Here is a 12708-nt window from a genome sequence, read left to right as displayed (position 1 = left end):
GGCTTTTCACACACTTGTAAGATCTTAAAAATGCCTACACTTTGCTCCTTTATACATATTTTCCCCTTTGAATACAAATTCCCTTTGTTTCACTATGTCTTTAGACTTTTATCTCCCTGATAATAAAAACCTCTCATAGCACTAAGTTTTACCAGTAATCTTTGGGGAAAAATAAAACAATGTTTCTAAACTTCACCTGGCTAAATGACACATTTCACCCTCCTTTGAAAACAATCTCGTTTGCTTTACTTAAAAATGCAAATGTTCCCTTGACACCTATGTTTCTAAACTTCACCATGTTTACCTAATTAACATTTCAAATCTAACTCCTCTTCTTACATCAAAGCACCCAGATTAGCTGCTTCTAACTCAGTTAAGTCTTAAACACATACAGACACATATAGGCACATAGAATAATAGTGGGGGATGTCTATTTTACAATAAATTCCAATAATATTATGAGAATTATTATATCTTCCTAACAACGCATTCCCAATTTTTCCCTTCCAAACCACATGTGATGAGGCAAATTGTAGTGCCCTGAATGCAACCTTACAGAGATCATCCAAATCAGATTGAGCATCCTACCTGAAATCTTCCTGGTCTGCATCTATTGAATGGATAAACTCACTGAACAACCAGAGGGAGCATCATCATACAAAAACAGTTCATGTTTAAAAAGATGTTAGCAAAGTGCTGAAAAATAAGAAATTAAAAGGATTTTTCCTTGTGTTGCGATCCCAGCTTATGTTAATACTGGACAAGTCGGATCCTAAAGTGAACTCTGGCTTAACATATCCTAACTTTGTTGTTTTTTTAGAAACTGTGGAGGTCAGTTACTGAACACATTCACAAGAGTCTGTCAGTATACTTTTAACTCAAAGAATAAAACTTCTTGTAAACAAGAAAAATGGACTGTATCACACTAGACAAAAAGGTTGGGAAGATTTTAATACAAATACCAGAAAATGATTCAAACTCACACTATTCCTTTTATCCCAGCAATACCCGTACAGACACAAACCCCATTGAAGATTTACCACTGTCTCAGTACCAAGGCTTCTTGCTTGGACTGGCCCAGTTGCAATTAGTTTTCCTTGTGGCAGATTTCTGAGTATTCATTAGATGCTTGTTCCCCTGAGTCACCCAAAAACTGCACTCTAAACTCACTATTAATTCAAATTCAGAGCAAACAGATGTGTTCCCTAAACTCAGCTCCCCAGCAGTCTTGCAGGATTTATTAGCGGAGAGTTTATAACTCCTGCCTTCACTCTCGCTGGCATACACACTGACTGAACTGCCCTTCTGTCTTTCCCTGTGTCTGTGTGTCCCTGGACCCCTGTTGCTAGGCAACAGCACAGTTTTTCTCTTTTTTTTTCCCTAAAAGCACTAAATTACAAACCCTTTTGTTACCCACCTCTTCACTTCCATGGTTGTAAAGCCACATTAAAAATGCACGTATACAAACAGAGCCTCCAGACTTCCCAGCATCAATCTCGCAAAAAAATTTGAAATGAAAATAGAACTGTGTTCCACCTTTTTAAACACACAAATACCAATATAAATTAAATTTACAGTTATACATTATTCCTAACATGATAAAATAACAAAAATATACTGACAAAATTGAGCATTGGCTAAGAGACTGATGGGTTCAGCCGTCAGTCTGTCCTTCTATCTTTAGCTGTGTGCATTTTTGCTTAATTAGTACAGAGGTTAATGGAATAAAGTGATCAGTTGACTGCCAAGTCAAGCACTCAACTTTTTATTGACTGCCAGGTTCTAATTGGAATTCCTAAATGTGCCCCCCCCCCGCCCCCAGAACCACACCCCCCACCTCCCCCCAACTTTAGTCAAAAAGTCTTGCTTGAGGCATATAAGCAGGCACAGGAAGATGAGTATGAATCCCAATGCCCCTCCAAACCTATTGAATGTGCACTGCACTGCAATTACGCAATCTCAACCACCCATTGCCAACTATTTCATTCAGGTGCTAATTGAACTGCAAGCAGATCCCATTTTAATCTTCCCCTTTTTAAAACCTATGCAGATACCAGGAGCTGCCCACAAGTACGTGGCGCACATTACAAACCACCGAAGAATGTGTGACCGGATGGTCATCACCCTTCTGGATACAGCTTGCACTCACCAAATCTCATTGAATATTAGTTCCACCTCCAACTTGAGAGAAAGATTTAATAGCAACAGCAAATACTGCAATACCAGTGCAATAAAATGTTCCACAGAAACCTCGTATGCAGCAACGAGGCATGAAGGATTCGATGATGTTGTCCGAGGAAGAATCTCTGATCTTGTTCTTTGCATCAATGAAATTTAGTGATGGTCAAGGATGATGAGTTATGTTAGCTGGTAACTAAGAATTCTGCCTCACTATCTTTCTCCCCCACCAATCTAATTAATTGACTCTAAGCGCTTTGAAACATTGAGAATGTGAAAGGCACTATATAAATGCAAGGTCTTTACTAAACACTCACAATTTTGCAGAGCATCTTATAATTTTTCACATTCTGACAGAAGATGTTCAGTTAGCTCAGGATAAGTCTGTAATACTGTAAGAAAATGGGTTTCCATATCCTGATGAATAAATGCCAAGGAACCAGATCAATCCTTGATGCAAAAAGCAAAATATTGTGGATGCTGGAAATCTGAAATAACAGAAACTGTTGAAAATACGCAATAGATTTGGCAGCATCTGTGGAGAGATAAAGGAAGAGTTATGTTTCAGGTCATGACCTTTCATTAGAACCAAGTTCTGAAACATTAACTCTATTTTTCTCTCCAAAGATGCTGCCAGACCTGCTGAGTATTTTCAGGAGACACAGAGGTTTGAGGAGAGTTAGAGCTTAGATTTAGACATCTGAAAGCACCTCTCCAATGCTAAGGTGAAACACTCAGTTACCAGTTTTTCATATTTGTCACTTGTTTGTGTAATGGAAAGATATTCCTTGTCAATATGTGACATTTGTACTGTTGCCACATCTCATTTTCCTGTTTTAATAGAAAAAAAATGCCTACAAACTGTAAAGGATATGTTAAATATCTGCAATGCACAATGGTAAACTCCACCGTTCTGCACATTTCTTGATTTCAAATATTTTTATTTGAAGGACACTGCAGTGAAATAGAAAGTTCCACAGAAGCCTTGTATGCAGCAACGAGACATGAAGGATTCAATGATGTTGTCCGCGGAAGAATCCTGGCAGGAAATTACTTCCTTTTAAAACAGTAAGGCAACTTCTAACTAGCTTACATGCTGGCAATTTACTTAAAACATCACCAGTTTTAATGTGGCTTATCTCTTATCAGGTGGATCAGGCGCATTCTTGACACCAGAAAATCTTTAGCACGTAGACAAAATTCAATTTTCTGCACCCTTAATCCACTTGTGGTATTAATTAAATATGCACTTCTAATTTGCATGTAAGTTTATCTCAGCTGGTAGAACTCTCGCCTCTGATCAGAAGATTGTGAGCACACATTTCAGGCTGAAACTACAATGCAGTACTGAGGAAGTAGCCCATTGCTGAAGGCACTGTTCTTTAGATAAGGCATTCAGCTGTCTACTTGTTATGGAACATGGTAAAGTCCCATGGAATTATTTAAGAAGAGTTCTCATGATGGCCTGATTAAAATTTTTCCCTCAACAGCAATCACCAAAAACAGATTATTCACCTGTAATTCATACGTGAAGCAGTCTGAGACATTTAGAGAGGCATGATGAGGACGCTATGTAGATCAGATAATTCACTCTTAGGTTTTAAAATAAAAATATTAATTTGTTCAGGTTATGCATACAACTTAGCTTTTCGATTATTCATGAGAGTGGGAGAGAGGAATCACCTAATCCACTATCCTTTAAAAATATTGTCACCTTGGTGTTGAAACATTGTGCTTTGTCTTTTCTTTCTTTGACATTTCTTTATGATGTAAATACTCTTTTATTTCCCTGTTGAATTCTCTCAGGAATTATGATCACTATTTTGTAAAAGCCCAGAAAGTGAGACGTCTCATTACCAATGATTTTCTGAAGGCATTTGAATCTGGCATTGATGTCCTTCTTACACCCACAACTCTCAGCGATGCCTCCACATATCTTGAGTTCACCAAAGAAGATAACAGAACAAGGAGTGCCCAAGAGGATATTTTTACCCAATCTGTAAACCTGGCAGGTATGCACAATATTTTACATACCAGACTCTGCAGATGTACTTAAAGATGTAATTTTTAAAAATATTTTCACTGCATTTTCCACGAATTACTTTATTATTCTTGCCAGCACACCCATCTAGCATTTCAGCACCTTCCAAACCCGCACACCTATCTAGCACTTCAGCATCTTCCAAGCCCATGACCACGACCATCTAGATGGACAAGGGCTGTAGAAACCACCACCTGGAAGCTCCCCTCCAAGTAACTCACCATCCTGACTTGAAATATATCACCATTCCTTCACTGTCGCTGGGTCAAAATCCTGGAACTCCCTTCCTAACAGCAAAGTGGGTGTACCCACACCACATGGACTGCAGCAGTTCAAGAAGGCAGCTCACCACCACCTTCTCAAGGGCAACAAGGGATGGGCAATAAGTGCTGGCCCAGCCAGTGAAGCCCACATCCTGTGAATGAATTAAAAAAAACTCCTTTTGTTATCTCTCATTTAAAGAAAATATTCTGTCATCAAAGGAAAACTGATTATATCACTGTGGCCTAGATATTCCATTGTTGGCTGTAGGTGGGATTTGTAGCTAATACAACTGTGCTTTTTGTATCTAGTTTTCCACTGTCAGTATATTAGCATAATTCAGGTATAGCTTTGAATAGGCTTAGGGATTATAGGAGCACAAAATTACTCACTAATTAAATTTAAAAGCACATGTATAATTTAGCAGAGCATGTCCCAATAGGGGGCTAAAAATTCTAAAAGCCTTTTAAAAAGCCTAAAAAGAAATTTCAACCCTTGAGCAGACTGAAGAGGCAGGAGACCCAGGAAAGACAATTAATGAACAAAAAAAGTCTGTGGCGCCCAAGGATCTCCAGGTAGACACTGCGCAGCACCATCTTCAATCCACCTTGCAGATGATGCTGCAAAAAGTGTTAGGAGAATAATGCTTGCCTTTGACGCTCCATGGCACCATCCCCACAGGTAATCGTTTCAACATGGCTGGAAGGAAATGGCATCAAATGTCAAGCCTCAGATGGATTTTTAATGTTGACTGGATGTGCCAGCCCAGTGCTGTGCAGTAACTGCAGGTGTCCTTGCAGCATTTGGCACAACTCCATTATCAGCCTTGATGCTGACCCAGTGAAAACCATTGCCCACAATTATTTCAGGACCTGCTAAAATAGTTGAGGCCAGGAATCAAGGGACATTGAACTGCAACTGCAAAGGGAAAGTTTACAATGCAAGAATCCCATGGCTTCCTGTGGTATGGGAGCACTGGGAGGTGTTTAGCAATGTACAGATCAATGTTTGACAGCAGTGTGAAGGTTATCTAAGCTTGCAAGAGTATTGAGGGAGGAGGGGTGGGATGGAGTCAAGATGAGCTGCGTGTTTAAAAACATTGGGAATGGGATACAGGAGGAGAGCTACAAACTGATATTGGGCAATGTTGGGGGACTGACAGTGTTTTGGGAAAGAGGAGTGCAGAGAATCCTCCTTTAATTTCCTACGCATCATTAATGAGGACATTTGAAATATTGTGCACAGTGTTGAGAACCTGCCTTCAAAAGGATGTTGATGTGTTGATGAGCGTTCTTGAAATCAATTCTGAGATGGGTATTTCTACCCTATGAACTAATGCTGTTAGCGTTTTGAAAAAAGTTCATTATAAAAATATTAAAAGGGAATATAGCCAGGCCCTTTCAAATGTGCATCTTGTAAAATGCTGATAGAAATAGATCATTTTATCTTATACAGCTTATTTAATCAACATCCTTGGGGTTACCATTGACAAAATACTGAACTGGACTAGATATATAAATACTGTGGCTACAAGAGCAGGTCAGAGGCTGAGAATTCTACAGAGAGTAACTCACCTCCTGACTCTCCAAAGTCTGTCCACAAGGCACAAGTCAAGAGTGTGATGGAATACTCTCCACTTGCCTGGATGAGTGCAGTTACAAAAACTCAACAGTCTTGACACCATCCAGGACAAAGCAGCCGCTCCTGATCACCCCATGCACCACCTTCAACATTCACTTCCTCAGTCACTGACGCGCATTGGCAGCAGCCTGTGCCATCTACAGGATGCACTGCAGCAACTCACCAAGACTCCTTTGACAGCACCTTCCAAACCCATGACCTCTACCACCTAGAAGGACAAGGTCAGCAGATGGGAACACCACCACCTGCAAGTTCCCCTTCAAGTCACACATGATCCTGACTTGGAAATATATCACTGTTCCTTCACTGTCATGAGGACAAAATCCTAGAACTCCCTCCCGAACAGCACTGTGGGTGTACCTACACCACATGGGCTGCAATAGTACAGGAAGGTGTCTCACCATCACCTTCTCTAGGACAATTAGGGATGGGCAATAAAAATACTGGCCGAGCCAGTGACATTGCTATTCCAAAAACGAATAAAAAGAAAATTTGGACTGAGAGCATAGAATTAGATGCCTTGAGTGCAAAGGTACTTTTGCATTGCAGTGTAGATGTCTGGAGCATAAGGCTATACAGGATAATCAGAGGCACCTATACTGCTGCGCGAGGCAAAGACAGCAAATCCAGTAGCAGCTTCTATAAGCCTGTCCCTGCTGGATCTAGAACAAGAGAAGTTGCCAGATCTCGATTACTAACTGCAGCTGGCAATGAGAAATCCATTTGTGTTTTCTTACAGCTGGCGTTTTAAAATTAACCAGATTTATAACTAAATGGACATTGTTTCCCCTAGATATTTGGAATTTGCTTCCAATGAGTGATGTCTGTCAACTAAACATTTTTTTGAAAGTGAATGTCATGAGATTAATGATTAGCAGCATTGGTAGAAACACTGCCCTTGTAGTAACATCACACAACATTGCCCAATATCAGTTTGTAGCTCTCCTCCTGTATCCCATTCCCAATGTTTTTAAACACGCAGCTCATCTTGACTCCATCCCACCCCTCCTCCCTCAATACTCTTGCAAGCTTAGATAACCTTCACACTGCTGTCAAACATTGATCTGTACATTGCTAAACACCTCCCAGTGCTCCCATACCACAGGAAGCCATGGGATTCTTGCATCCACCCCCCACAACCCAGCCTTTCCAATCACCCGCATATCCCATCATCCCATCACTGACTCTTCCCCAAGCCCCCGATCACTGACCCTCCCCCCGAGCCCCCGATCACTGACCCTCCCCCCGATCACTGACCCTCCCCCCGAGCCCCCGATCACTGACCCTCCCCCCGAGCCCCCGATCACTGACCCTCCCCCCGAGCCCCCGATCACTGACCCTCCCCCCGATCACTGACCCTCCCCCCCGATCACTGACCCTCCCCCCGATCACTGACCCTCCCCCCCGATCACTGACCCTCCCCCCCGATCACTGACCCTCCCCCCGATCACTGACCCTCCCCCCGATCACTGACCCTCCCCCCGATCACTGACCCTCCCCCCGATCACTGACCCTCCCCCCGATCACTGACCCTCCCCCCGATCACTGACCCTCCCCCCGATCACTGACCCTCCCCCCGATCACTGACCCTCCCCCCGATCACTGACCCTCCCCCCGATCACTGACCCTCCCCCCGATCACTGACCCTCCCCCCGATCACTGACCCTCCCCCCGATCACTGACCCTCCCCCCGATCACTGACCCTCCCCCCGATCACTGACCCTCCCCCCGATCACTGACCCTCCCCCCGATCACTGACCCTCCCCCCGATCACTGACCCTCCCCCCGATCACTGACCCTCCCCCCGATCACTGACCCTCCCCCCGATCACTGACCCTCCCCCCGATCACTGACCCTCCCCCCGAGCCCCCGATCACTGACCCTCCCCCAGCCTCCCCAGCTCTCCATTCAGTTCAGGACATGTATGTCTTTGGACTTGCCGGGTTTATGCGCCATTTTTGCCATCCCTTCCTCCTCCTTGTTAATAATGGGGCTTGTAGGTAAGTATGATCCCTGAGATCTTAGGATATGGGCGATGTGAACCCAAAGAAAGCACCCAGTTAAAGACGAATGACAAAGATTTAAATAGATATTCCTGAGCTTGCTTGATCAATTTCACTCAACCTGTTTTTAGGTTGAACTGGATCCACAGTGGAGCAGATTGTATGTGGTCAGTGTGGTTCAGGGTCAATAAGGACCAGGTAGACCAAATGTCTTTTTTTCGTGTTCAATCCTTTTATAAAGACATATTCAATCCACAATGAGAGGGGGACTTATAATTTTCACCATCCAAAGTTAGCACATAGATTTAATTACTTTGGAGTGCAGTGATTGTTGTTAGGTTAGCAAATGAGAGAGATATTTTGTTCTAGTTATCTGTGGGAAAAAGATTTGCAGAGCAACAGGGAAAAGGCAGAGGGAGTGGGACTAACTGGGACTAACTGTTCCAGTTTTTTTTTCCCTGTCCACCTCAGTCATGGAATGCTACAAAACAAAGCAATGAAAAGAAAAGGGAATAAAGTAACAGTATTATGAGGTCAAACCAGATTTTGTTTTCATCATGTAAATGTCTTAATTTTGCTTTTCAGGTTTGCCAGCTGTAACAGTCCCTACTGCTCTATCAAGAAGAGGATTGCCACTAAGCATTCAGTTTATTGGACAGGCTTTTTGCGATAAGCAACTCCTGACAGTCGCCAAATGGTTTGAACAACAAATGAATTTTCCACACATTAACCTCCAAGGACTGTTAAATAATTGCAGTGAGATTCGTAAATCTCCCAATTCAATCTGAGCTTTCTGATATTTCCAAAATCTTGATGGCTCCAGCAATTTAAAAGCATGAAAGTTTGAAATGACTTTTTCTTTAAAAATTGAAGCTTAAGTGTCACAAACACAGTATATGTTTTAATATTACAAGATGGAATGGAAGAATATAAGTATTTTTTTTTTATTTGTGTTTTTCGTTCTGCCTTGGGGAACCAGAGTTGTTGGAAGAATGTCTTTAATCAGCTTTTTCTACTGAACTGCCACAAAAATCAGATGGAAGCTGATTGCCATGGTAGATTAGTAACAGTGTGTCTGTGTGCCCCATGAGAACATGTGGGTTAGTGGCTATATTGGGACATATAAACATTGGGAGACTTGCATAGAATCTAACCTATTCAGAAAGATGCAAGATCAGTTGCACCAGTCCCCAGTATTCCAGATAAAATTCTGGACAGGACCACCACATTGCATTGTCTGGAGCAATGTGTTAAGGAGCCAGCACAGATGACCCAAGATCTTCCAAGGAGATGCTATTTTGTATACAGTTCTGAGAGGGAGATGCCACCACCTATTCTGTCAGAACTCCTGAGGTTTGATTTGAGATGAACCCTCACGCTCTTATGGTCATATGAAACCCATGAAAGAAGTTTTCCTCTGGAAATGAAAATACAGTGCTTCAACGTAATTTATGTCTAACTAACACACCTAGCCAGTGAATAGTAGTGTTGCTGAATTCAAATTTAGTTGACATGAAATATCAAATGCAGGCTAAAAGCTAATGGTACATTATTATGTTGTGCCTATTTTAAATGGAGCTAACTCGATACTTTTTGGATAAGAAACGGTTGCCTACCTGACAGCTTTAGCCTTTTACTGATCTGTGTCTGCACCATTTGTTGTACATGTAGGAAATCTCAGCGCACAGCATAGCTTCCAGTCCTTACATCAAGTTACAGTGTATCTCTAAAACTCTCTTTTTTGGTAATTTTTAAAGTTTAAGATCTTCAGGTTGAAAGTTTTTAAAAGCTTTAATACCCTACAAATATATTCTATCAACATCATGCACTGTTGCTCCATGAGGAGGGTACTCAAAGCAATAAGGCTACAATAGTGGTTATATGAACATACGAACAAGGAGCAGGAGCCATTCAGCCTCTCGAGCCTGCTCCACCATTTATAAGATCATGGCGGATCTGATAGTAACCTGAAATCTGCATCCCACTTACCGCCAATAACCTATCACTCCCTTGCTTACCAAGAATCTATCCACCTCTGCCTTAAAAATATTCAAAGACTCTGCTTCCACCATCTTTTCAGGAAGAGAGTTCCAAAGACTCACGACCCTCTGCGAGAAAAATTTTGCCTCATCTCTGTTTTAAATGGGGGGGCTCCTTATTTTAAAACAGTGACCCCTAGTTCTGGATTTTTCCTCAAGAGGAAACATCCTCTCCATGTCTGCCCTGTCAAGACCCCTCAGGATCTTATATGTTTCAATCAAATCGTCTCTTACTCTTCTAAACTCTAGTGGATACAAGCCTAGTCTGTCCAACGTTTCCTAATAAGACAACCCACCCATTCCAGGTATTAGTCTGATAAACCTTCTGTGAACTGCTTCCAATGCATTTACATCCTTCCTTAAATAAGATGGCCAATTCTGTACACAGTACTCCAAATGTGGTCTTATGAGCACCCTGTACAACTGAAGCATAACCTCCCTACTTTTGCATTCAATTCCCCTTACAATAAATGATAGTATTCTATTAGCTTTCTTAATTACTTGCTGGACGAGTAACCTAGAGGCCAGGACTAATGATCTGGATACATAAATTCAATCCACAAGTTGGGGAATTTAATTTAAGCTAATTATACGAATCTGGAGTAAAAAGCTGCTGTTAATAATGGTGGTTATGAAACTATCAGAAATCTGTCCTAACCCAGCTTGGCCTTCATATGGAAGTAAATATGGTTGAATCTTGATTGCCTTCTGAAATGGTCCAGGAAGCTACTCAATTGTATCAAACCACTGCAAAAAAAGAAGTATAATAATAAAACTCAGATGGACCACCCAGAATGAGCCTAGGCACCGGATACCACAAAGGCACAATAGGCCCAATTGATCTTGCAAAGTCCTCCTCACTAAACATATGGGGATTTGTGTCAAAATTGGGAGAGCTTCCCCACAGACAACAGCCTACATTGTCATATTCACAGAATCATATCTTACAGCCAATGTCCCAGGCTCATCCATCACCATTCCTTGAACATGTCCTGTCCCACTGGCAGGACAGACCCATAAGTGGTAGCACTGTGCTACATAATTAGGGGGGAGTAGCCCTGGAAATCCTCAATAGTGACACTGTACCCCATGCTGTCTCATGTTATCAAGTCGAACATGGGCAAGGAAGCTAATTGACACCTAATGCCCTCCCCCATCAGGTGAATCAGTACTATTCCATGGTGAACACTTGGACGAAGCAATAAGGATAACAAGGGTACAGAATGTGCTCAGTGTCAGGGACATCAATCTGCAAGAGTAGGTCAGTAACATCTCTGCTGACTGAGCTGGCCAAGTCCTGAAGGACATAGCTTCCAGACTGGGCCTGTAGCAGACAGAGAACCAACACAAGGAAAAAACCTACTTGTCTTCACCCTCAACAATCTACCTGTCACTGATGTACCTGTGCATAGCATTACTGGTAGGAGTGATTACCACAGAATCTTTATGGGAACGAAGTCCCATCTTCACATTGAGGATATCATCCATTGTGTTTTGTGGCACTACCAGCATGCTAAATGGGATCAATTCAGAACAGATTTAGAATCTCAAAACTGGATATCCAGCAGATTTGTATTTAACCATTATCTATAACCTCATGGCCCAACATAACCCTTACTGTATCATTACTATGAATACTGTATCACTGCTACACATGCCTAGAAATGAGGTGTAACCTGGTGAATCTACAACACAGAGCAACAGGCTATAGATGGAGCTAAGCGATCCCGAACTCCATGAATCAAATCAAAGCTGTGAGGTCCTGCCACATCTAGTTGTGAGTGGTGATGGCAGTTAAACAACTAATGGGAGGAGGAGGCTCCATGAACATCCCCATCCTCGATGATGGGGTAAATCAGCAATGACTGCAAAAAATAAGGATGAAGTGTTTGCAACTATCTTCAGCCAGAAGTAATGGGTGGATGTTCCAGCTCAGCCTTATCCTTAGGTTCCCATCATCACAGATGCCAAAGAAGCCTGGAGCCAAGTGTTTCTGGCAGAAGGAGCATCAATGACCAAGTTATTGCTGACTAATTGCCACTTGACAGCACTGTCCACGACACCTTCAGACACTTTACTGACGCTTAACAGTACACAGATAGCAGATAGTAATTGGCCAGATTGGATTTGACCTTTTTGTGGACAAGACATATCTGGGCAATTTTCTACTTTTTTTTTAAATTCATTCACAGGTCTTTGCTGGCTGGGCCAGCATTTATTGCCCCTCCCTAGTTATCCTTGAGAAGGTGGTGGTGAGCTGCCTTCTTGAACCACTGCAGTCCATGTAGTATAGGTACACCCAAAGTGCTGTTAGGAAAGGAGTTCCAGGATTTCTACCCAGCAACAGTGAAGGAATGGCAATATATTTCTAAGTCAGGATGGTGAGTTACTTGGAAGGGAACCTCCAGGTGGTGACGTTCCCATCTGTCTGCTGCCCTTGTCCTTCTAGGTATTAGTGGTCATGGGTTTGGAAGGTGCTGTCTAAGGAGCCTTGGTGAATTCCTGCAGTGCATCTTGTAGATGGTACACACTGCTGTTACTGTGC

The 12708-nt window shown here is 42.3% G+C and overlaps 1 protein-coding gene across 4 annotated transcripts in view; it reads left to right on the top strand.

The window, feature by feature from the left end:
* Positions 1 to 9052, top strand: part of qrsl1 (glutaminyl-tRNA amidotransferase subunit QRSL1) — a 48073-nt gene extending 39021 nt beyond the window's left edge. For all 4 annotated transcript variants that reach the window (XM_041188922.1, XM_041188923.1, XM_041188921.1 and 1 more), the window contains 3 exons: positions 3129 to 3246; positions 3985 to 4190; positions 8710 to 9052. In XM_041188922.1, the coding sequence (XP_041044856.1) occupies positions 3129 to 3246; positions 3985 to 4190; positions 8710 to 8912 (527 nt within the window). In that variant the 3' untranslated portion in view covers positions 8913 to 9052. The remainder of the gene's footprint in view (positions 1 to 3128; positions 3247 to 3984; positions 4191 to 8709) is intronic.
* The last annotated feature ends 3656 nt before the right edge of the window (positions 9053 to 12708 follow it).

This window comes from Carcharodon carcharias, chromosome 5 (assembly GCF_017639515.1).
Source record: "Carcharodon carcharias isolate sCarCar2 chromosome 5, sCarCar2.pri, whole genome shotgun sequence".
In the NCBI taxonomy this organism is placed as follows: Eukaryota; Metazoa; Chordata; class Chondrichthyes; order Lamniformes; family Lamnidae; genus Carcharodon; species Carcharodon carcharias.
The sequence above is the reverse complement of the archived record's forward strand: the minus strand, read 5'-3'. Positions and strand labels throughout refer to the sequence as shown.